General features: G+C 38.3%; 1 protein-coding gene across 9 annotated transcripts in view; it reads left to right on the plus strand.

The window, feature by feature from the left end:
• The first annotated feature begins 791 nt into the window (after nucleotides 1–791).
• CCDC66 (coiled-coil domain containing 66) overlaps nucleotides 792–25,761 on the plus strand; it is a 41,437-nt gene continuing 16,467 nt past the window's right edge. For 3 of the 9 annotated variants that reach the window (XM_032290239.1, XM_032290240.1, XM_032290245.1), the window contains exons 1-10: nucleotides 792–892; nucleotides 2,684–2,748; nucleotides 3,396–3,421; nucleotides 7,684–8,110; nucleotides 9,880–10,045; nucleotides 10,229–10,332; nucleotides 15,017–15,138; nucleotides 20,681–20,812; nucleotides 21,512–21,762; nucleotides 21,966–22,050. In XM_032290239.1, coding sequence (XP_032146130.1) covers nucleotides 882–892; nucleotides 2,684–2,748; nucleotides 3,396–3,421; nucleotides 7,684–8,110; nucleotides 9,880–10,045; nucleotides 10,229–10,332; nucleotides 15,017–15,138; nucleotides 20,681–20,812; nucleotides 21,512–21,762; nucleotides 21,966–22,050 — 1,389 coding nt within the window. In that variant the 5' untranslated portion in view covers nucleotides 792–881. Of the gene's footprint in view, nucleotides 893–2,683; nucleotides 2,749–3,182; nucleotides 3,271–3,395; nucleotides 3,422–7,183; nucleotides 7,364–7,655; nucleotides 8,111–9,879; nucleotides 10,046–10,228; nucleotides 10,333–15,016; nucleotides 15,139–16,184; nucleotides 16,276–20,680; nucleotides 20,813–21,511; nucleotides 21,763–21,965; nucleotides 22,051–25,761 lie in introns of those variants that run through there. The other 6 variants (XM_032290241.1, XM_032290244.1, XM_032290242.1 and 3 more) reach the window with 6 other exon arrangements.

Below are 25,761 nucleotides of genomic sequence, written 5' to 3' on the forward strand. Positions count from 1 at the left end.
AAAAAAAAAAAAAAAAAAAAAAAAAAAAAAAAAAAAAAAAATTACAAATTAAAAAGGAAATGGCAAAAAGTCAATTTTAACATATATTACAATAAAAAATTAAAGTTTGTCAAGGATTTAATAATTAATACCTTTCATTTTTTTTTTCTGAGAAGAGTGTGTGTAAAGATACTTAACCAAATGTAATGTGTGAACCTTAATTGGCTCTTGCTTTCTAAATAAAAAGCCTATAAGGTATTCTTAGGACAAGTGGGGAAAATTAAATAGGGAAGGGAGGATACTGTCATGAAATTAATTATTTTAGGCATAATGATACTGTGGTTATATAGGAGAACTTCTTAGGAGATACATGCTGCAGTGTTAAGGGGTTAAGTGTTACAATGTCTGTAACTTACTTGCAAATGGTGACCCAAAAAAGGGTGTGTGTGTGTGTGTGTGTGTGTGTGTGTGTGCGTGTTACAATGTCTGTTACTTGCAAATGGTGACTCAAAAAAGGGGGTGTGTGTGTGTGTACGTCTGTAACTTACTTGCAAATGGTGACCCCCAAAAAAAGGGTGTGTCTGTGTGTGTGTGTGTGTGTGTGTGTGTGTGTGTGTGCGTGCGTGCGCGCGCGTTCTTTGCTCTCCGCCACCGAAGCCTTAGACTCGTAAGCCGGGTCAGGCCAAACTCCGCTGCGCGCAGGGATGGGGCAAACACAGCCCTAGCCCCTGGAGCCCCGGGCCAACTCAGCGGACGCGCCAGCATGCCCCATCCTGATTGGTCCACTTGCCCAGCTTGCCAGCACCCCTGTATCCAATCGGCGTAGCGCTTGCTGAGCGGCGGCGGCAACCGACGTACACAAGGGGCTTTAGCTGTCTGTGGAAAGAGTGCGAGCTCGGGCCATGAACTTGGGGTAAGCTGGGGTAAGGAAAGTGGTCGTCAGCGGAAAGTGGGGCGTGTGTGTATGGGTCGTCCCTTGGAGTCTTTAGCGGAGAACGTTCCCGACCTGCGCCGCCAAAGAGGGGCAGAGCCCAGTTCTCGGGTAGAAGAGCGAGGCAGACCTTACGTTTTCACTTAATGACTCTCGCATTAAAACTGCCTGTGATCCCCTTTTCGGCCTCTTATTTACTTCAGGATGGGGAGGGAAGGGAGGTGTGGAGGAAAGGAGAGAAATGACGAGGTAGTTAAAGGAAGCGTGGCGGCTTCTGGGGAGTACTACTGGCCAGGCCCCAGGGTCTTTGCCACCCTGTTTTTGGCATCTTGCAGAATGTCGGAGCGCCCAGATTAGTTTTAGGCCCACAAGGAGGGGAACCGAGGCTTCTCAAAAAATCGGTGTAGTACCAGTGCCTAACACCTAGTAGGCGCTCTTTAAGTAGGATTGAATAAATAAAAAGGACTGGTTCATGGTCTTCATCACTCGGAAGTTTGGTATTTTAAGAAAATGAGAAGCCACCAAACTCAGACTTAACTACACATCGTTCAGCAAATGTTATGTTTTAGAATCTGGGGATATGGAAATAAATAAGATGGTGTGTCCCTTAAGTAGGTTACAGTGCAGTGCGTCACAGAAGATACTTTGCCATTCAAGGTCTTTTATTTCTTGGTAACGTTTCACCAACATAATCATGAACCGTTCATAACCTTGCAATAGGGAAACCCGTAAAACCTATTCTTTCCAGTGTTTTATCTTGAATAGTTGAGGTAATTTGATTTCCCCTACCTGAGCAACACCGCAAATTTCGCATTCCTAATCAGACCTTTCCCAGCCTCTCTCTCCCTTGACTGGCTTGCTGGATTTAATTTTCTCTCTCTAAATTATGGACTGTGTGTATGGACTGCCATTTTTTCAGTGGAATTTTTATTTAGGACCTTAACAGACTGGTTCAAGTTTTGTTGGCAGTGCCTACTGTTACTTTATGCCTTTGCTTTTGACATGCATATATAAAGCATAATACTAAATGTAAGTATGTATTATTTGAAACATTCAAAGTGGTACTCTTTGCTCAAGCATTTACTAACCTTGATGGTATTGCTGATAGACATTTTCAATGCTCCAGCACTCCATGGAATGTGCTAGTCATGAGTTCATTATGAAACTAATGAATTGTGGTTAAATATATCTTGCTCCTTTAACTTATGTGAGGAGTTTTGGTAACAGCATTATTTTTTCCAGTCTAGAGCTGTAATGTGTTAAATGGTGGGATGATAACTGAATTTATTGTTTACCAATAACAAAATGAGGTTTGGGTTAATGATAACAATGCTTGTATTATTGAAGAGTTTAAAGAAGAATTTTCTTCCTGTAGTTGTTGGTTTTATCTTGGATTGCAAAACTTTTTTTTTTTTTTTTTTTTTTTGAGACGGAGTCTCGCCTCCCAGGTTCAAGTGATTCTCCTGCCTCAGCCTCCCAAGTAGCTGGGACTACAAGCACCTGCCACCACGCCCGGCTAATTATATTTTTAGTAGAGACGGAGTTTCACAGTGTTAGCCAGGATGGCCTTGATCTTCCGACCCTAAAGTGCTGGGATTACAGGCGTGAGCCACAGTGCCCGTCTTGCATAACGTTTTTAATTAAAAGATGGGTTCGACATGTACAAGATTCCTGCATAAATTCAAAATAATGAATTTATTGTCAAGGTTCAAATAGACATTTCTATCTATTTAAAATGTGGTTAAAAATGACAACTTTCCTTTTTTATTGCAGAGATGGTTTAAAGCTTGAAACTGAATTACTGGATGGAAAAACCAAGCTAATATTGTCTCCATGTGGTATGTTTTGTTACAGAAATCTGAAATGTTAAGTTTTAAATTCATACATAAAGTTTATATTAGTTCAGCAGTCTTTTTGCTTGTAATAGAGTGATATTTAAATATTTTGAAAAAAACTGTTTCTCCATCCTCTTTAAATTTACTTCTAGCCAAATCAGATTACAACACTGCTTACTGCTGTCAGTATTCAGACTCATAATATTTAACGTACCACTATATTGTGTGTTCATTATATTTGCATATACCAGATATCCTTATTGCCTGATGAATAATACAAGTGAAATTTATCTAATCATGTTCTTTGCATGTAAAGAATGTATCATTTGAGAAAAGTTCATAGTAAGACCACGGTAAACTGCTAAAGTCACTTTTAGTATTCATTTTTAAAGTCTGTACTTTGTTATCTTCTCCTTCGCATTTTTTTCTGTTTATAGTTTTAGCTTGGAAGGATAAAAAACAAAATTGAAATAGAAGTAAATACTTGAACTGCATTATAAAAGAATACTCAGGCAGGATCTAAAGGTAATGCTTTCAAGGATAATGTTGCTAGCTTAAAATCTTACAACAATATTAATTACAGTTTTCTTGCATGACCACCTTAGTATGTTTTTGGTGGATAGTTTAGTAATTTCTTTTTTCTTTTGTAGAACATAAGTCAAAAATTTCTGTGAAGGTAAGCCATATGACTTTGACCTGACCTGTTTTCAAATGTAAAATGCAGTTTTCTTTACAGTGGTTAGAAAATAATTCCTGGGAAATGTCAGCTGTTCTAAGGGGTTTGGAATTTAGTGAGAAGTTATTATTTTCTTGTTTTCAGATTGCCCCTTTCACAGAAATGAATCATTTTAGGTTTTAAAGCCCAATTGAACCTCTTTCTCTAGATAAGTGTTATCCAGTAAAGCGTCTGTGTTAATGGAAGTGTTCATTAATAAAATCAATACTATCAAATATGGAAGCCACTAGTCTAGTCATGTGTAGTTATTGAGCACTTAAAATGTGGCTAGTGTGACTGAGCAACTGAATTTCTAATCCCCTTTAATTTTTCATGGAATTTAATGGACAATGGACTGTACTGGACAATGCAGCTCCAGAGTTCTTTTAAAAATAATATTTAGACTTTAAACAAAAATATTCTTTCTTTTCATACTCATATTCCATTTGTCCACACCAAAGGGGAAATTCACAAATTCTAGCATACATTTAGCTTTTTCCTTTAAAAGGTTGCACTTGAACTTAAGGATAATTTTCCTTTTAAGTTACTTTCCCTTATCAGGAATCTGTTGTGCTTTTTTTCTACAAAATACATTATCACTTTGTTTAATTTTTGAGTCAGAGTCTCACTCTGTCACCCAGGTTGGAGTGAAGTGGCATAATCGTAGCTACAGATCTTCCTCCTTCAGCCTCCTGAATAATTGGGACCATGTGCATGAGCCACCATGCCTGGCTAATTTTTTAAATTTTTAATAGAGATGGGGGTCTCACTATATTGCTCAGGCTGGAATTATCATTTAACAGTTTTTTTGAGGCTGAGTGTTGTGGCTTATGCCTATCACTTTGGGAGGCTGAGGTGGGTGGATCACCTGAGGTCAGGAGTTCGAGACCATCCTGGCCAATATGGTGAAACCCTGTCTCTACTAAAAATACAAAAATCAGCCAGGCATGGTGGCACGTGCCAGTAGTCCCGGCTACTTGGGACGCTGAGGCAGGAGAATCACTTAACCTTGGAAATGGAGGTTGTAGTAAACCAAGATCATGCCACTGTACTCCAGCCACCGAGCAAAATTTCTTCTTAAAAAAAAAAAAAACCCTTTTTTTTTTTTTTGATACTTTTGCTTTTCTTGCTACCTATTTCTTTTTTAATTTTTAGACTAATAGCAGTAGGAATTTCTCTTCTCTTCCATAACTTACTACAGCCTCCTTTTCTTTTATCTTTGCAGTGTTTTAAAGTCTTTGCTTGTCTGTGGATAGAACCCAGTTTGAATGATGTAGCACTTTGCCCTTCAACTCTGAGCCCTCAATGGCTTTACTTGCAGGTTTAATCAAGGTGAAGAAGTTGCTGGAGTACCCAAAATATCACTCAATAAATGGGTGAAGATGATCAGAACAATTCCACAAGCTACACATAAAAACTGTTTCTCTCTCTGTGTATATAGTTATGTACCTTGAATGCTCCGCTAATCACAGACTACAGATTGTATGTTATTCCTAGCCCTTCCCTATTAAAAATTTTAACTAACTGGTATTATATGAATCACATTCACAAATACAGTGGCCTTTATCAAGTTCCTAGATGAACAACTATTTGTAATGGTTGATTTTTATCTTCTTCAGGCTGATTTGTTACAGAAGCCACATTTGTGAAGATGTTTCATTATCATTTTAACTAACTCAGAACATCTGAAGATCCCCTTTATAGGCCTATAATAAACAGAATTACTAGTCTTGGATTTTTGGTAGGGCTATAATGAAGTTACTAGTCTTGGACTTGTGATTACTAGACTTAAAATTGTATCAGCTGTCTAGAGGTATTTAAGGATTTTTTTTTAGAGTAGCACATTCTCAACTGATGTTGAGCCTGAATTGTTTACTGCCTTAAAGAAAATTGTTTGGGTTTATCCCCATAGCATTTGGGACTTCAAAATACTAATGCAACCTAAGTTTCCCTTCTGTATTGATTGTTTTCAAGAAGTTTGTCTTCCCATATTTATAGAGGTTACAGAGATCCTCATTTCTTTTTTGTTCTTCATAGACTATAAACACCAGAATCAGTAGTATTTTCTTCCTTTTTTGTTTTGTTTTTTAGTTTCCCAGATCTCACATTTCTGCAGTTATATGTTGAATTCTCTTTTCTGCAAGTTATTCATGAATTCTCTCTGCATGGTGCTTTTCTTTGTTCCTTCTAATAGGGGAAGCTCCTGAGTTACTAAAACACCCACAGGTCTCTGTTTTTTCTCATTTCCCACTGATTGAATTATTGTACTCTCCATAGTGTGTTCTTTAAACAGCTGAACTCTATCTCATCATCAAGTTTAACATATTTGTTATCAAAGTGCTTTCCTAATTCTGTCAAAATCTCTGCATTTTTCTTTTTTCTTTTTTGAGACAGGCTCTCTCTGCCCAGGCTGGAGTGCAGTGGCACAATTATGGCTCACTGTAGCCTCGACCTCCTGGGCTCAAGGGATCCTCCTGCCTCAGCCTCCCAAGTAGCTAGGACTACAAGCACATGCCTGTACCACCACACTCAGTTAATTTTTTTGTACACACTCCCTGTGTTGCCCACGATTGTCTCAAATTCCTGGGCTCAAGCGATCCTCCTGCTTCAGCCTCCCAGAGTGCTGGGATTGTAGGTGTGAGCCACTGTGCCCAACCTCTCCTACATTTTTCTTCAATCTGCGGTAATAAAGTAAACGTGGTTACTACCCTAATTTGTTAGGCTTATAGAAAGAGAAATGAAAAAAATGCAGATAATCCAGTGTCATAAGTAATTTATTAAAATAATGGATTCTAAAACTCTTACACTTAGTCTCAAAGACTAAAAATATAAAACAATAAAAAAATGTATGTCTATATCTGAGAATCAGTGACATACTGAAAGGTATTTGTAATACTAGTGCTAGATAGCACATTTTATAAATATCTTTTTTTTGAGATGGAATTTCACTGTTGTTGCCCAGGCTGGAGTGCCATGGCATGATCTTGGCATACTGCAGCCTCTGCCTCCTGGGTTCAAGTGATTATCCTACTTCAGCCTCTTGAGTACCTGGGATTACAGGTGCCCACCATCACACCTGGCTATTTTTTTTTTTTTAATAGAGGTGGGGTTTCACCATGTTGGCCAGGCTAGTCTTGAACTCCTGACCTCAGGTGATCCACCTGCCTCAGCCTCCCAAAGTGCTGGGATTACAGGCGTGAGCCACCGCACCTGGCCTACATTTTATATTTAAAAAATGTTACTTTTCTCTGATCTGGCCCTGATATCTTGGTTCCATATAATTTGTGAAGTCAGCTGATATTAAACAAATGCGTTGAACATTGGCTTTATAATGTGAAAAATGGCTGGGTATGGAGGCTCATGCCTGTAATTCCACCACTTTGGGAGGCTGAGGCAGGTGGATCACCTGAGTTCAGGAATTCAAGACCATCCCAACCAACACGATGAAACTCTGTTTCTACTAAAAATACAAAAATGAGTCAGGCATGGTAGCGGGCACCTGTAATCCCAGCCACTCAGGTGGCTAAGGTGGGAGAATGGCTTGAGCCCGGGAGGTGGAGGTTGCACCTCCAAGATCGTGCTGGTGCACTCCAGCCTGGGCAACAGTGAAATGCTGTATCAAAAAAAAAGTTAAAAAAATTTTTTTTAATTAAAAAAAGAGGTAATGTGAGTGGTATAATCTATTGGCATTAGATTCAAAGCTGGAGTATAATGGAGATGTCCTATAACAACTATAATAAAAGTTCTTCTGTATTTATTATCTTGAAGTAAGATAAATTCTAGTTGTTGATGAAGATGTGTAACTATTAAGAGTTAATTTCTTATGGTTATGTTACCTAAATAGCAAAATGGAGAAAAGTTTAGAGGACTGATTTATCACAGATCATATTTGTGGACAGTTCTAAAGAATAACCTTCTGCTCACGCCTGTAATCCTAGCACTTTGGGAGGCCGAGGCGGGTGGATCACGAGGTCAAGAGATCGAGACCATCCTGGTCAAAGTGGTGAAACCCCGTCTCTACTAAAAATACAAAAAATTAGCTGGGCATGGTGGCGCATGCCTGTAATCCCAGCCACTCAGGAGGCTGAGGCAGGAGAATTGCCTGAACCCAGGAGGCGGAGGTTGCGGTGGGCCGAGATCATGCCATTGCACTCCAGCCTGGGTAACAAGAGCGAAACTCCGACTCAAAAAAAAAAAAGAATAACCTTCTGGTGTTTTAACAGATGGGAAATAAGACCAAGATTGCAAAGTGTCCTTTAAGAACAAAAACTGGACATATTCTAAAATCAATTGGGAGTGAAAAAGTTTTGCAAAAGAAGACAGTTGGTTCAGAAACATCACAAGCAAAAGGTGAAAAAAATGGAATGACATTTTCATCCACTAAGGATTTATGTAAACAACATATAGATAAAGATTGTCTTCATAACCAGAAAGATACTTCACCTGCAACCCCTAATATACAGAAGACTAGAAACACCATAAATACATCTCTAGTAGCGAAACAGAAGCCTCACAAAAAACACACCACAGCTGAAAATATGAAGAGCAGTTTGGTGTGTCTAACACAAGACCCACTACAACAGATTTTGATGACTGTAAACCAAGGAGATAGATCTCTTTCCCTGACTGAGAATGGAAAGGAGGCAAAAAGTAAGATTTTACTAAAATTTTAATGAATTTTAATTTTTTTCAATATGTTTTAGAATACCAGATTCATTGGGTTTTATGTAACTTTGACTCTTAAATTCTAATTTAACATGTCAATATATTAAAATAAATGTTCTTTTAAAGGACTTTTTCTAATATGCAAAATTATTTTTTTAGTTGTGCCATATTTTAAGATTAGTTTTCAGAATAATTAAGAAACCCAGTTTCTGTGGACTTTAGAAAAAAATGTTAATACAAAAAACTATTATACATATTTTAGAATATAGGAGGCTTTACTCATTTAAAATAGTTACAGGAAACATGCCTTAAAAACAACCCATTATGGTATTTCCAGTAAAAATTAAGGAAACCTTACTATGACTATTTGACTTGAGTTGCTGAAAAACATTGCTTTCCTGGCCCCTGCAGTTACTCTTCTTGTCCCTCATTCCATGCTAAGGATTGGCAGTACTCTTTTTAAAAAACAAGGTTAACACAGATTTGGAAGGAACAGTAGAGTGTTTCATGCTTTCTCTTTCACAAGTCCTGGCATTGTAGTGTCTTTTTAAAAGCCTTCTAGTTTCCACTTTAGGATAAGGAATTGTGAATATTAAGACAATAGAAATAACTAAAATTTTATTAGGCAATAGTGAAATAAATAAAAAGTTAACAGTTCACATGGAGAGGCCCTACAAGTGGTTTGGGGGCCCAGTAACCGCTGTATATTCCCATGATAGTCAAGATGGCATTATTTACTCTCTCGTTATAGATTATTCTTGGTAAAATGAGAGCTGGATTTTGTCTCTAGGGCTAAAATTCTAGCAACAACCTGCTTATTAGGCATAATGAGAGATCATATCAACAAAGTTAAAAGCAGAATTTGCCTAAGGAGGTAGACCTGCATATTAAGTCTTTCTCTTCATTGGAAGAACTAGCACATTCAAAAGAAATCAGAACAGTTTTTGAGCCAGCATGTGAGCCCTCTATAAAACATTTGATTTAGATATTGTAGCTGGGGCATAGAGACAATTCATGAAAAGGTTTTCCACTGATTTCACAGCTAAATAAGAAAAGTAACATCAAGGATAATGAGTATTTATCAAGATATTTATATTCTCCTTTAGATTGTGATTTGTGTTAATGATTTTTATTTTTAAAAGCATGTTGACAAGAGGAAATGGAGGTCTGTTTTCTGTTGTTGCTGCTGTTTTTCTTGATGTAAGAAATTGTATGGCTGTGGTCATGAGCAAGCTGTTTAACCTCTGGACTTTAGTTTTCTCTCTTTTTTTTTTTTTTTAAATTTTTATTTATTTATTTATTGAGACAGGGTCTGGCTCCGCTGCCCAGACTAAAGTGTAGTGGCACAATCTCGGCTCATTGAAACCTCCACCTCTTGGGCTCAAGCCATCCTCCCACTTCAGCCTCCCGAGTAGCTAGGACTATAGGCTCATGCCATCACACCTACCTAATTTTTGTATTTTTTGTAAAGACAAGGTTTTGCCATGTTCCCAGGCTGATCTCGAACTCCTGAGCTCAATCTGCCCGCATCAGCCTCCCAAAGTGCTGGGACTGCAGGTGTGAGCCACTGCCTCCTGCTTCGTTTTTTTTTTTTTTTTGACAGGAAAGTAAACTTAATACCCACCTCAAGCATTGTTGTGAGAGTTAATTTAAGTAATCTATAAGACATGTAAGAACTACATAGCAGTATGCCAAGTATTATAATGAATATAATTGAGTGTTAATTTTAAAACATGCATCTTACTACCTCCTAGGTCAATATAGTCTACATTTAAACAGTATTTCTAATCAGCCAAAGGATGAGAACATTATGGGATTATTCACAAAAACCGAGATGGTTTCATCTGTCCCGGCTGAAAATAAATCTATCTTAAATGAATATCAGGAGACATCTAAGCAGTGTGAGCAAAAAATTGCCATGTATGTAACTCATATCTGTTATTGTGTGGTCATATTTGGAATATGGTTTTGCTTTTCCTTAATTTGCATGTGAAATAGTTACTCAAAATACTTAAAGATACTTAAAAGCTTATTAATATTTATGGAGTCAATTGTGTAGAAATGTGTGATATAATTTCTATTATCTTTTATGTTTTGCGTTAGAGAGAGTGAATGGAAACCAGCTGATATATTCAGTACTCTGGGGGAAAGGGAACGTGATAGAAGTTTGTTAGAAGCAAAAAAAGCCCAGTGGAGGAAAGAGCTAGGTAGGTAACTTTTATGCCTTTTATTATAGTTTTGTTGCTGTTGTTGTTATACCTTTTATTATAGCTTTGTTGTTGTTGTTTTTGAGACAAGAGTCTTACTCTGTTGCCCAAGCTGGAGTGCGCGCCATCTCAGCTCACTGTAACCTCTGCCTCCCAAGTTCAAGCGATTCTCTTGCCTTAGCCTTCTGAGTAGCTGTGATTACAGGCACCCGCCACCATGCCGGGCTAATTTTTGTATTTTTAGTAGAGATGGGATTTCACCGTGTTGGCCAGGATGGTCTCAATCTCTTGACCTCATGATCCGCCCGCCTTGGCCTCCCAAAATGCTGGGATTACAGGCATGAGCCACTGTGCCCGGCCTATAATAGTTTTATTAGCTTAAAGAATATGTATTGAGGCCAGGCATGGTGACTCACGCCTGTAATCCCAGCACTTTAGGGGGCTGAGGCAGGCAGATCATAAGGTCAAAAGATTGAGACCATCCTGGACAACATGGTGAAACCACATCTTTACTAAAAATACAAAAACTAGCCAGGCATAGTGGTGTGCCCATATAGTCCCAGCTACTCAGGAGGCTGAGGCAGTAGAATTACTTGAACCCGGGAGGTGGAGGTTGCAGTGAGCCAAGATCATGCCACTATACTCCAGCCTGGCAACAGAGCAAGACTCCATCTCAAAAAAAAAAAAAAAAAAAAAAAAAAAAAAAAAGTGTTTTTGAGGATTAACTTTTGAGGCCAAGGGAAAACTTCCCTTTTGCCTTCTGAAGGTTTTCTGAAAAATCAACTGACAAAAGACAAATTAATAAGAGAGATGCAAATTTATTAACATGCATGGAAGTTTTACAGAATTTAAAAACTAAAAGAAATGGCTAGGTGGCTGACACTTGTCCACCATGTTGAGGTTACAGAACGAATGGGGCTTGGAGCATGGCAAAACAGGTTATGGGAGGGGGAGAAGAGGCAACCTGGCCAGTAAAAGTGGTTTTATTATGTACATGAGACCTCAAATGTAGTAGCCCTCAGAGAATAGGTGATAGATGTTTCTTTCAGACCTTTAAAGGTGTCAGACTCAGTTAATTTATCCTAGATCTGGACGAGGGAGAATCCTCAGAGAAAGCCTGGCTGTATTAATGCAGATTTTCTCTACAGATGCAAATCTTCCTTACAAAAGACAGCTTTGCATGGCTACTTCTGTTTGCAGGCCCTCTGAACAGCCGTCTCGAAATATGTCAAATAAATATATTTTGGGGTAAAACATTGTAGTTTCCTTTAAAGTACAGTTACCCCTCAGTATCCATGAGAGATTGGTTCCAGGACAATCCTCCCACTTCAGGGTACCAAAATGGATGGATGCTCAAGTCCCTTTTATAAAATGATGTAACATTTGCATATAATGTATGCACATCCTTTTATAGACTTCAGATCATCTCTAGATTACTTAATACACTGTAAATGCTGTTGTTTGAGAAATAATGGCAAAGAAAAAAGTCTGTACATGTTAATTATAGACACTACCATCCTTTTTCTCCCAAATGTTTTCAATTTGTGGTTGCTTGAATCCATGGATGTGGAACCCATGAATATGGAGGGTCTACTGTATATCTTTTAGTATGATTTTATCAAAAGTCTTGTTTTATAACATTTGACATCTAGAGTAGTTCTCTACAAATGCTTAAGATAACATTGTGGTTTCATAATGCCTTAAGTTGCGTCTTTTTGTTACTCTTAAGTTTGCACCAAAAACATGAATGTCATCAGTATCATTCTGTAGCCCCTGTAAGCTCAACGATTTGTAAACTTTTTGCATTTCCTGGAAGTGCTTTGTCATAGTTTTCCATTGTAGAAATCCTATGCGTTTAAGGACGGTTTTACTAAAAACTAATTGATACCATTTTTTTAAAATAACCAAAATAATCTAATTAATCATTGTGATATCAGACAGTATATTCTAGACAGAAATAAACTTACTGCTTTCTTTCAGCTTTGGACTTTATAACAGAAAAATCTATAATTTCTATTAGAGTCTTGAAATTTACTTCTTCAACTAAACTTGGATATCCCAATTTGCAAAATGTGTGACAGTAGTTGTATTTCTTAAGAATAGCTATGCTAGGCCAGGCGTGGTGGCTCAAGCCTGTAATCCCAGCACTTTGGGAGGTCGAGGCGGGTGGATCACGAGGTCAAGAGATCGAGACCATCCTGGTCAACATGGTGAAACCCCGTCTCTACTAAAAATACAAAAAAAAATTAGCTGGGCATGATGGTGCATGCCTGTAATCCCAGCTACTCAGGAGGCTGAAGCAGGAGAATTGCCTGAACCCAGGAGGCGGAGGTTGCGGTGAGCTGAGATTGCGCCATTGCACTCCAGCCTGGGTAACATGAGTGAAACTCCATCTCAAAAAAAAAAAAAAAAAAAAAAAAGAATACCTATGCTAAAGGCATGAGATGAGCTTCACCCTAGTGGAAAAACTAAGAAATCTTGTGAGACCATCACTAACTTGGCTGGCATGGATGATTTAGAAAACAAACAAACAAACAAAGCCAGGTGCATTGTCTCACATGTAATCCCAGTACTTTGGGAGGCCAAGGTGGGAGGATTGCTTGAGACCAGGGGTTCAACATCAGCCTGCTGCAGCAACAGAGTGAGACCCCCATCTCTACAAAAAAAGAAAAAGAGATAAGCAGCAGAAATAAGGAGTGAATTGATGAAGTCAAGTGTGTTAGTCTGTTTTGGGTTGCTGTAAAGGAATACCACAGACTGAGTAACTTATAAAGAGGTTTATTTGGCCTGCAGTTTTGCAGACTGTGCAAGCATGGTACCAGCATCTGCTCAGCTTCTGGTGAGGCCTCAGGAAGCTTTTACTCATGGTGGAAGGCAGAGGGGGAACAGGCATTATACATGGCAAGAGAGATGCCAGACCCTTTTAAATAACCAGCTCTCTTGTGAACTGACAGAGTGCGAACTCACTCATCACCCCAAGGGGATGGCACCAAGCTATTCATGAAGGATTCACCTCCTGTGACCCAAACACCTCGCCTTAGACCCCACCTCCAACATTAGGGATCATATTTCAACAAGAGATTTGAAGGAGACAAATATCCTAACTGTACCATCAAGGTAAAAGGAGAATGAAGAGATTAAATTTATGTTAGCAGTATCAGAAGGTTTGGCAGTCTGATGTGTGTTTGTATCAATTTCAGCTTTAAATATTTTTGTTTTAGCACATTACACACCAAAATGCAATACCAAATGTCTGAAATAAGAGGGAACTACTTGAAAATGACTGGAGTATTTGATGCTTTAATCAGTTTTTTTGGTTTTTGTTTGTTTGTTTTGAGACAGAGTTTTGTTCTTGTTGCCCAAGCTTGAGTGCAGTGGCATGATCTCAGCTCACTGCAACATCTACCTCCTGGGTTCAAGTGATTCTTCTGCCTCAGACTCCTGAGTAGCTAGAATTACAGGCACCCGCCACCACGCCCAACTAACTTTTTGTATTTTTAGTTGAGTTGGGGTTTCACCCTGTTGGCCAGGCTGGTCTCGAACTCCTGACCTCAGGTGATCCATGTGTCTTGGCCTCCCAAAGTGCTGGGATTATAGGCGTGAGCTACCACGCCCAGCCTTATGCTTTAACTGTTTTAAAATCAGTTTATTTTTTTTTTTTTTTTAACTTGTCTTAGTAGAGCACCTCTATTTAAGTCATGCTTCTAGTAACATTCTTGGAATTTAAATTTATACATCATTGAATTTTGTAAGGAACTGTTGTTGATTGGGGGTTTAGTTTTTTGGGGTTTTTTTGTTTTTTGGTTTTTTTTGAGATGGAGTCTTGCTCTGTCATCAGGCTGGAGTGCAGTGTGCAATCTCAGCTCACCGCAACCTCTGCCTCCCAGGTTCAAGCAATTCTCCTGCCTCAGCCTCCCCAGTAGCTGGGACTGCAGGCGTGTGCCACCACACCCAGCTAATTTTTATATTTTTAGTAGAGACAGGGTTTCACCACATTGGCCAGGAAGATCTTGATCTCTTGACCTCATGATCCACTCACTTTGGTCTCCCAAAGTGCTGGAATTACAGCTGTGAGCCACTACGCCCAGCCGGGGGTTTCTTTTTGACTATATCTGTCAGACACAGGGTTTTATGTTTTTTACTTGTCAGCAATTAAGAAATAATAGCCAACATTTATTGAATATTTACTTTGTGCCAAGCCCTATATTGAGATAGGTACTATTGTTATACCTAATTTATAGAAGGAAGAACCAAGGTTTAGAAAGCTTACCAGCAGTTTGCTCATGATCACATAGCTAGGAAGTCGTTGAACTTGAATTTTAACCCATAGTTCTCTACTTCAGAATTCTAGCTTTTAATTCTCTTAATAATAATTGAATAAACATTACAGGAAATTAGAACCTCATGGTAATTAACAAAATATAAGTTATTCAATAAAACTACTCCGTATTGGTAATTGTGATAATAAAATTGTACCATACTTAACTTTAGTTCTGATTAAATTTTTTCTTATTTTATGTCCCTAAAAAATTATTCTCTACTTTGTAAGTTAATCTCCTTCCTAAAAAGAAGTTTTGATTAGATCTATGTTGGTATCTACATTCTTTAAGAAGGTCATGATTTGTTTACATGGTTCTTTTTTTACAGTTTTTGTACATTTTTTTAAAAAGGACATTATTTACAGATGAACAGGTTGCTTTAAAGAAGAAAGAAAAAGAAGTGTCTGAAAAATGGAATGATCCTTGGAAAAAATCTGAAAGTGATAAAATAATATGGGGGAAACTTCAAATTCTTGACCAATCTAGGGTAAGACATCTTAATTGCAGTTTTTAAAATGCTAAGCAGTGTTCATATTATAGAATTTATTTTTAAAGTTTATTTATTTAAAAAAAAAAAAACTTTGATACAGAGTTTCTCTCTTGTTGCCCAGGCTGGGGTGCAATGGCACAATCTCAGCTCGCTGTAACCTCCCTGGGCTCAAGTGATTCTCCTCCCTCAGCCTCCTGAGTAGTTGGGACTATAGGTGCTCGCCACCAGTCTGGCTAATTTTTTGTATTTTTAGTACAGTTGGGGTTTCATAACATTACAGGCTGGTCTCAAACTTCTGGCCTCAAGTGATACACCAGACTCAGCCTACCAAAGTGCTGGGATTATAGGAATGAGCCACCACGCCTGGCCTATTTTAAAAAACATTTCATATTCTTGGGGGTTTTTTTGTTTTGTTTTGTTTTGTTTTGTTTTTGTTTTTTTTTTTGTATGTGTGGTTGCTCTGTATACTCAGGCAGGAGTGCAGTGGTGCAGTCATAGCTCCCACAGCCTTGAACTCATGGACTGAAGGGATCTTCCTGCCTCTGCCTTGCAAGTGGCTGGTACTACAGGTGTATGCCACCATGCCCAGCTAATTAAAAAAAAATTTTTTTTAGAGACAGGGTATCACTATGTTGCCCAGGCTGGTGTCAAACTTTTGACCTCAAGCAATCCTCCCACCTTGGCCTCCTGAGTAGCTGGGATTGTAGGTGTGAGCCTCTGGGCCTGGCTCATATGGTATTTTAAAAGTGTTATTTTTAATTTAATTATGACCTCAACTGGCCTCTGGTTACATTCTATGTGTTGTTAGGTGAATGTAGAGGCTCCCAAGCACCTCCTTTATAGTCTTCTAAAAGAGCTCTGCAATTTTTGAAATGAATACAAAACTCTGCCACTAACTATATGTAAGTGTTTAGTTATCAAATACACGCCTATGCCAAGTGTGCCTGTGTAGTGCTTAGGTGATTTTTAAGTTTTATCTGTAGTTAATTTTGGGTAAAGAATCAGTGTCACTGTTTTTCTATTTGTTTTTACTCTTCTGCTAGCTCTTCAAGCATTCTATCACAGTCTCCTAGTCAGGTTATGGTGGTCCAAGCTGATGAGCATTCACTACTTAGAGCTAGTCAGACTTTAGAGGTAAGTCCTAAGTGTCAGTACTGTGGATATTTAAACCTTTTAATATTTGACCTCTATATAGCCTGTTTTTCTTGAAGGAGAGAATCTTAAGTCTTCCTTATTTTTGGCTATCAGTTAATTTTTACTTGAGTGTATTATGCTTCATTCACCTTCATTTCTTTTTTGCATTTATTATCCCTTCTTGTGAACATTTACTTTTAGCAAATGTATTCTGAAAATAATGCAGTAACTTAAAGGGATGATTCTCCTAAAGGGATGATTCTGGTGGTAGAAATGTTTGGCATTGTGGCCTAATTACGTAAATTTCTTATGGAACCCCTTCAAGTTAAAATTTTTGCATGGCTGTCTGTTCTGCTTCATGTAGAGCTGAGTTGCCTACATTGATAATTTTTTTGAGACAGAGTTTCACTTTTGTTACCCAGGCTGGAGTGCAATGGCGCGATCTTGGCTCACCGCAACCTCCGCCTCCTAGGTTCAGGCAATTCTCCTGCCTCAGCCTCCTGAGTAGCTGGGATTACAGGCACGCGCCACCATGCCCAGCTAATTTTTTGTAGTTTTAGTAGAGACGGGGTTTCACCATGTTGACCAGGATGGTCTCAATCTCTTGACCTCATGATCCACCCGCCTCGGCCTCCCAAAGTGCTGGGATTACAGGCTTGAGCCACCGCGCCCGGCCTACATTGATAATTTTACATGAACAAAAGGAATGAAATCTGAATTGCATTTGCCCACAATCCCAAAAGCACTTTGACTGAAAAGGTAATAAGCTTGTCTTGACAGAACTCATTTTGGAAAATTCTGTAGCTCTGGGTGATGATTTTAAGTGTGTAAAGTTTAGAAGTTATATGCAGACACCACTAAAAGCTGTAGCTAAAACTAAGTTTTCATGAAGTTGGTGAGAATTCAGCTTTTGGGTTATTTACTTTTCAACATCAGGATAAAACATCTTTAATGCTAAAAATAAATATTTTCAGTTGCCAAATTTTCAGTTGAAATGTCAATATATAATTATTTCTTAATTTGCATGGCTTTTTAGGTCATTTATTATCTGGGGGTAATCCATACCATAGTTGCTAATGCAAGTAAAGAGCCATTTGAGGTGACTTTTAGGTTTTAAAATATTTTGTATATATTTTTTAATGATGGTATTTGTCAGCTGAGGAAATGACGAGACTCATGAATTTGAAAAGGAGAATTTTATTTTTCATCAGCAGTTGCAACCTGCAGCATAGCCATTCTGATAGGCTGGGAAGCATAGCCTTTGGCCAGCCAGGAGCCAGAAACTTCAAGGAGCAAGTAAGGGAACAGGAATTTATGCTGAGTGAAGTGGCTGAATATAGTATTTAATAAGCTATAGGAGGAGTCATGAATATTTATGAAAGGAGAAACACCCATGCACAATTGAGTTTTATGCCCCTTCATGGGTTCCATGTACAAAAAAATGGCAGCAGTAGCAAAATGGCAGCATTAGCATGATCCAAGGGTAGAGTGTTCAGCCCTCTTAACATCAAAAAGTGAAGCAGAGGACACACAAACCTTTTGGCCAGAAGCATCTGGTGGTTAGCTGTCACGTGAGAATAGGCCGTGTGCATTGGCTGTTTAGGAGGCCGAGGCAGGTGGATTTCTTGAGCCCAGGAGTTCAATACCAGCCTGGGCAACAACATGGTAAAAATCCCGTCTGTAAAAAAAAAAAAAAATAGCTGGGTGTGGTGGCATGCATCTGTAGTCCTAGCTGCTTGGGAATCTGAGGCAGGAGGATCACTTACGCCTGGGAGGTTGAGGCTGCAGTAAGCCGTGATTGTGCACTCCAGCCTGGGTGACAGTGAGACCCTGTCTCAAAAAAAAAAGTTGGGGGAGAGAGAATAGGCTCAAAACATATTTAGGAAACCAGTTTTTATGTAAGGGAAGTCTCAGGTCAATAATAGGGAGATAGGGTAAAAAAGTCAGTGAGCCTGGGAATAGAGGCTTCTTTCTTTAACCGTACATAGGACTTAGAGGGAATGCTAGAAGAAGGTCAAAACACAACACTTGTTACAGGGTCTCGTGTTATACACAAATATACCTTACTGTGCTTCGACTAAATGTACACAGTTAAAGTAAAGCAAAAGAAATGCAATTCTCCCACTCCCGTGTTTTGCATTCTTATAACTGAATGCACGTTGGGAGAGATTTGTGAAAAACAATATAATTTAAAGACTTTCCCAGTCAATGACAGAAATGAAATCCAGGTAATTGGTAGTGGCTTTATAAGACATCCTTGAGTAAGAAAGACTAAATTGAGAGATCTGATTGTTCAGTTGGCTTAGGGTTATAAATATATATAAAACATTTTGAGTGTTCTAGGAATTTTTAAGGGTAATTTGACTTTTGTCTAATACCTGAATAATTTGCGGTGCCACTACAATAAAATACGGAATCGGATCTGGTTACATCAAACTTAAACAGATACACAGCATTCTAAGACTATTATTACCTTGTTGAAATTTTTCTTTAGGGAGTTCAAAGGGTCCATTTACAATTCAGGGGTGTCCAGTCTTTTGGCTTCCCTCGGCCACACTGGAAGAAGAAAAATGGTCTTGGGTCACACATAAAATAAACTAACACTGTGATAGCTAATGAACTTAAAAATTGCAAAACAATTCATAATGTTTTAAGGAAGTTTACAGATTTATGTTGGGCCACATTCAAAGCTGTCCGGGGCCATGGGTTGGACAACGCGTGTTTTTCTTTTCCCGTTTTGACCTCTGAAACATTTCTAGAGGTAGAAAAATTGTTAAATCATTTACCTAAAGGTAATGTTCCTTTTGAAGTGATTGTTTTAAGCTTAAGTAAGTTTGATGGTTTTTAATCTATTTAGAACTTAGGAGGACCTGAGATATTAGGATCTTTCCTTTTTGTATAATTATTTCTTCTGATCAAACAGTAGGTTTTAAATTATGAGCTTTGTGACATTTTCTGGTAAAAGCAAGGGAAGAAAGTAACATTGTGAGGTATATTGCAATTGTAGGATTCTGTCAAACCATTCTTCTTATGTCCTGCAGTTATTTCATGTAACGAAGTGTTTTGTTGCTTGCCTCTGATTTCAGAACAATTTGAGTAGAATATGTTTTTCTTCCTTTTGAAAAACAGTATCCTGGCCGGGCGTGGTGGCTCAAGCCTGTAATCCCAGCACTTTGGGAGGCCGAGGCGGGTGGATCACAAGGTCAAGAGATCGAGACCATCCTGGTCAACATGGTGAAACCCCGTCTCTACTAAAAATACAAAAAATTAGCTGGGCATGGTGGTGCATGCCTGTAATCCCAGCTACTCAGGAGGCTGAGGCAGGAGAATTGCCTGAACCCAGGAGGCAGAGGTTGCGGTGAGCCAAGATCGCGCCATTGCACTCCAGCCTGGGTAACAAGAGTGAAACTCCATCTCAAAAAAAACAAACAAACAAACAAACAAAAAAAACAGTATTCTAAACTCATCAGTTAAAGTGGGAGCAAACTTTTATGCTGTTTTCATTCCTTATTTTTCCTTAAGATTCAAAGACTTATTCTGGACACAGTATATTTTTCTTATTGAAACATCATAGGCTGTGATGGAGCTTGTAGTAGCAGAAACTGAGAAGACAGGGTCTCCTGGAGAGAGACATGATTCAATAGGAAAAGCCTCTTGCTCTCATACATCTTTCTATATTCTTGTTCTTGGTCCAGAGGCAATATTGTTGTATTCCAAGGTAAAATGTAAAACAATATTCATCTGTTTTCAATTGTTAATAAATCTTTCAGCCTCTAAAGGAGACTTAGAATTTTGAGGAAAAAAAAAATTTTTTTTTTTTTTTTGAGACAGCATCTCACTTTGTTGCCCAGGCTGGAGTACAGTGTCATGATCTCAGCTCATTACAACCTCCACCTCCCAGGTTCAGGTGATTCTTGTGCCTCAGCTTCCCAAGTAGGTGGTATTACAGTCATGCACCACCATACCTGGCTAATTTTTATTTTTTTAAGTAGAGATGGGGTTTTGCCGTGTTGGCCAGGTTGGTCTCAAACTCCTGGGCTCAAGTGATTTCCCCATGTCAGCCTCCCAGTGAGCTGGGATTACAGTCATGAGCCGCTGTGCCCAGTTGAATTTCAAAAGTCTTCTAATTGTTTTGGAGAAAGAATTTTTTGTTTTTCATTAGAAAATGTCCTTTCCTTACACTTACATATCTTATTATATCTCTGCTAATATATTTAAAATATAATTCTGAGAATCAGAATATATCTACTTAATTCTTTGAGTTCAAATTTGTTTGAAGTTATTGCTCTTCTTACAGATATATGCCTTACTGGATTAAATCTCTATGAATTACTTTGGCAAGATTTGCAAATATTAAGTGATTAGAAAAAGATAACTTTAGGTGGCTTTTATGACTGTTTTTTAGGAAACAGTACTGCTGGAGCACCCTTTCAGTGCTGTGAAACAAGAACTGCAGAGAAAATGGATTGAAGAGTTGAATAAGCAAATAGAAAGTGACCGTCAAAGAAAACTAGAGGAAAAACTTACATATTCAAAGGTAACTTATGAGGTTTTATGGCTATAAAAGAAAAAGATAATAATATTAAAGTTTTTTTTTTTTTTTTTTTTTTTTTTTTGAGACAGAGTTTCACTCATGTTACCCAGGCTGGAGTGCAATGGCGTGATCTCGGCTCACCGCAACCTCCGCCTCCTGGGTTCAGGCAATTCTCCTGCCTCAGCCTCCTGAGTCGCTGGGATTACAGGCATGCACCACCATGCCCAGCTAATTTTTTGTATTTTTAGTAGAGACTGGGTTTCACCATGTTGACCAGGATGGTCTCGATCTCTTGACCTCGTGATCCACCCGCCTCGGCCTCCCAAAGTGCTGGGATTACAGGCTTGAGCCACCGCGCCCGGCCTAAAGTCTTAAAACTAGAAGTATTCTGAAACTACTTGACAAGACCAGAATATTCGATTTATTCCACATTTGCCCATGTGAGCCTGTTTTCATTGAATGCATTGTGTGATACTGCATAGATTCTTAAAACATCTTAGAAATTTCCTAATTCTTTGAATTTCTCCAATTTTTGAAGCTAGTTATCTATATGTATAAGGACTCTAAACAGAGTACAATTTTGTTAATTTTTATGATTATTCTGTTCTAGGTGACTTTTAGAAATCACTTTTGGTTGTCATTTATAATTATACATGAGAATAACTGGAAAAATTCTTAGCACTTCTTATTTGTCATCATTAGGGTGAGGAACATGACAGATGGGCAATGCACTTTGATTCATTAAAGAGTTATCCTGGTTCTCAATCTCAACTGTCCTCTCGGTCAACACACAAACAACCTGAGTACTTCTGTGTGTCTCCTGACACTCAGGAGCTGGCTGATGTCAGCAGTGTTTGTACACCTACAACCGGAAGCCAGGTTGAACCTTCAGAGGAGGAGCATATAGCAAAACCTATTAGGGATGTGGTTATGGCAAACAGTAAGAAAACAAAGTAAGTTCATGCTTATGTATTTATTTATATATTTTTAAGAAAATCTGTGTGCTTTAATAAGAGTGTTATGTCTAATTGGTTTCAGGTTTGGTATTTGTCTTTGAAATAGAAATGATTAGTAGATTTATCCCAAACAAAAATGATTTAGCTTGTTGAATCTACCTTTTTGGGGTTTTGAATAGCTAACATATGTATCTTGCCAGCTTTCTTCGTTCTATGACTGCCCTCTTGGACCCAGCTCAGATTGAGGAACGAGATAGACGAAGACAAAAACAGTTAGAGCATCAGGTATGGCATAGTTAAACATTGTTCTTTACCTTAATAATTAACAGTCATGGTGAACATATACCTAAGTAAGTGGAAATTTAAATTCTGATGTAAACTTTACAGCATAGGTACTGTCCAGTCGTGGCACAAATCCAATTCCTACCCCAAGTGGCATTGTAATATTAGAATTATGCTTATACTGAGAACCCGACAGTGTCACATAACTACAGCCACCTGCCTTCCAGTAGAGAAGGTCTTGAATAAGTTGTATATGTGAATTTGTATTGTATTAGGTTAGTATTGAGGTTTGTTTTTTTTTTTTCTTCAATTTACTTCTCCTGGGTTCTGTTTAAGATGATAATTTATTCTTTGAATAGGGATTGAACTCGAATTATGACTAAGAAATCTAATGCATAATATAAGAAAGGAGGCTAAAATTAAAATTTCCTCTCCTGATTTTAGCCTAGTGCTAAAGGGACTTTAATATCTACATAATTCTTCAAATCCTTTGATATATGAATTTGGCGTCATTAATATTACTCTCATTGAGCAGACATTTGTAGAACATCTGCTATTTACTAAGCACTATGCTAAGCACTGAGATTATTTCTTCAGTTGTTTTTTATCATTTCTTCCAGTAGCCCTCCTAGCGTTGAAGAAAAAGGATGCTGAACTTGACAGTACAAGTGGGAGATGGGACAAGTGCATTGGAAATTTGACATTTCCACTTCACTTTATAAATAATACTTTCAGTATGCTGATAAAAATTCTACAGTCACCAAACATGCTTCTTGGGTTTTAAAAATTGATATATAATGTTTTATATACTTATAGGATACATATGATATTTTGTTATATGTGTGGAATGTGTAATGATTAAGCCAGAGTATTCTGGTACCTGTCACCAGCATCTCTGTGTTGGGAACATTTCAAGTTTACTAGCCAATTTGAAATATATAATACATTGTTGCTGACCATAGTCACCTTAGTATGCTATCAAACATTAGAACTTACTCCTTTCATCTAACCATATGTTTGTATCCATTAACCTACCCTCTCTTGATCACCACCACCTCCATATACACCCTTCCCAGCCTTTGATACCTGTCATTCCACTCTTTAGCTCCTTGAGACCTTCTTTTTTAGCTCCAACATATGAGTGGGAACATGTTTATCTTTCTATGCCTGGCTTATTTCACTTAACATAATGACCTCCAGTCCCATCTGTGTTGCTGTAAATGACAAGATTCTATTCTTTTTTTAGGGTCAAGTAGTATCGCATTGTGTATATACCACATTTTCTTTATCCATTTATTCACTGATGGACACTTAGATTGTAAATGGTGCTACAATTAACTTGAGAATGCAGATACCCTTTTGATATACAGATTTCATGTTCTTTGGATAAATATTCTGTACTGGGACTGCTGGATCATATGGTAGTTCCATTTTTAGTTTTTTGATCCGTACTGTTTCCCATGGTGACTGTATTTATTTACATTTCTACTAACAGTGTATCAGGATTACCTTTTTTCCACATCCTTGCCAGCATCTGTTGTTTTTGTCTTTTTGTTTGTTTTTGAGACAGAGTCTTGCCCTGCTGCCCAGTCTGGAGTGCAATGACATGATCATGGCCCACTGCAGCTCATGCTCCTGGGCTCAAGCAGTCCTGCTGCCCCAGCCTTCCCAGTAGCTGAGACTATAGGCATGCGCCACCGTGCCAGGCTAATTTTAGTTTTTCTCTTTCATAGAGACACAGTGTCACTATGTTGACCAGGCTGGTTTCCAGTTCCTTGCCTCAAACAGTCCTCCAGCCTCCGCTTTCCAAAGTGCTAGGATTATAGGAATGAGCCACTTGTCCCAACATTTTTGTCCTTTTAGTAATAGCCATTCTAACTGGAGTGATATGATATCTCATTGTGGGTTTGATTTGTATTTCTGTGATAAGTAATGTTGAGCATTTTTTCATATACCTGTTGGCCATTTATATGTCTTCTTTAGAAAAATGTTTATTAATGTCCTTTGCCCACTTTTTAATGGAATTATTTGGGTTTGGTTGGGTGGGTGGGTTGGTGTATGTGAGTTTCTTATGTATTCTGGATAGTAGCCCCTTGTTGGATGAATAGTTTGCAGATATTCAAACTACTGAATATGCAACCTACTGAGTATTCAAACTACTGAATATTCAAACTGGGCGACAGACTGTCTCTTTACTCTGGTTATTGTTTCATTTCCCTTGCAGAAGCTTTTTAGTGCAATGTAGTCCCATTTGTCTGTTTTTTATGCCCATGTTTTTGAGGTCTTAGCCATAAACTTTACTTACACCAGTATCCTGAGGTGTTTTCCATGTGTTTTCTTCCAGTAGGTTTACAGTTTTGGGTCATATATTTAACTATAATCCATCTTGAATTGTTTTTTGTTTTTGTTTTTAAGGTAGCATCTCACTCTGTCACCCTGGCTGGAATGCAGTGGTGTGAACTCGGCTTGCTGCAGCCTCTACCTCCCAGGTTCAAGTGATTTTCCCTCCTCAGCCTCCTGAGTAGCTGGGATTAGAAGTGCACACTACCACACATGACTAATTTTTTTTTTTTAAGTACAGATGAGGCCAGGCTGGTCTTGAACTCCTGACCTTAAATGATCCACCTGCCTCACCCTCCCAAAGTGCTGGGATTACAGGCATGAGCCACCACACCAGCCCTTGAATTGCTTTTTGAATATGGTGAGAGATGAGGGTCCAGTTTCATTCCTCTGCATATAGATATCCAATTTTCCCAGCATTATTTATTGAAGAGTGTGTGCTTTCTCCAAGTATGTTCTTGACACTTTTGTTGAAAATCAGTTAGCTGTAAATACATGGATTTATTTCTGGATTCTCTATTCTGTTCCATTGATCTATATGTCTGTTTTTATACCAATACCATGCTGTTGTGGTTACCATAGTCTTGTAATATGTTTTGAAGTCAGGTATTATGATGCCTTCAGGTTTGTTCTTTTGATCCAGCTTGATTTGGTTATTACACCTCCTTTTTTGTTTCATAGAAAATTTAGAATTTTTTTTGTATTTCTGTGAAAAATGAAGGTGGTATTTTAATAGAGATAGCATTGAATTCGTAGATTGCTTTGGGCATAATTCTTCTGATCCATGAATATGAGATGTCTTGCTATTTGTTTGTGTCCTCTTTAGTTTCCTTCATCTGTTTTGTAGTGTTTTTGTATAGAAATATATAATCCCCTTGGTTAAATTTATTCCTAGATATTTTAAATTTTTGTAGCTATTGTAGGTGGGATTGCCTTCTTTATTTATTTTGCAGCTGGTATATAGAAATGCTACCAATTTTTGTATATTGATTTTGTATTCTGCATCTTTACTGAATTTATTGATCAGATCTGAGTTTTTTTATGGAGTCTAGGTTTTGTTGTTGGGTTTTTTGTTTTGTTTTGCTTTTGTTTTTTTTTTTTTTTTCAATGGAGCCTTGCACTGTCACCCAGGCTGGAGTACAGTGGCATGATCTCTGCCCATTACAACCTTCACCACATGGGTTCAAGCGATTCTCCTGTCTCAGCCTTCCAAGTAGCTGGGACTGCAGGTGTGTGCAATGACACCTGGCTAATTTTTGTATTTTTTTTTTTTCGTAGAGATGGGGTTTCTCCATGTTGGCCAGGCTGGTCCTGAACTCCTGACCTCAGGTGATCCACCTGCCTTGGCCTCCCAAAGTGCTGGGATTACAGGCA

The sequence above is a fragment of the Sapajus apella genome, unplaced genomic scaffold (assembly GCF_009761245.1).
Source record: "Sapajus apella isolate SASKATOON/1434 unplaced genomic scaffold, GSC_monkey_1.0 scaffold23, whole genome shotgun sequence".
In the NCBI taxonomy this organism is placed as follows: Eukaryota; Metazoa; Chordata; class Mammalia; order Primates; family Cebidae; genus Sapajus; species Sapajus apella.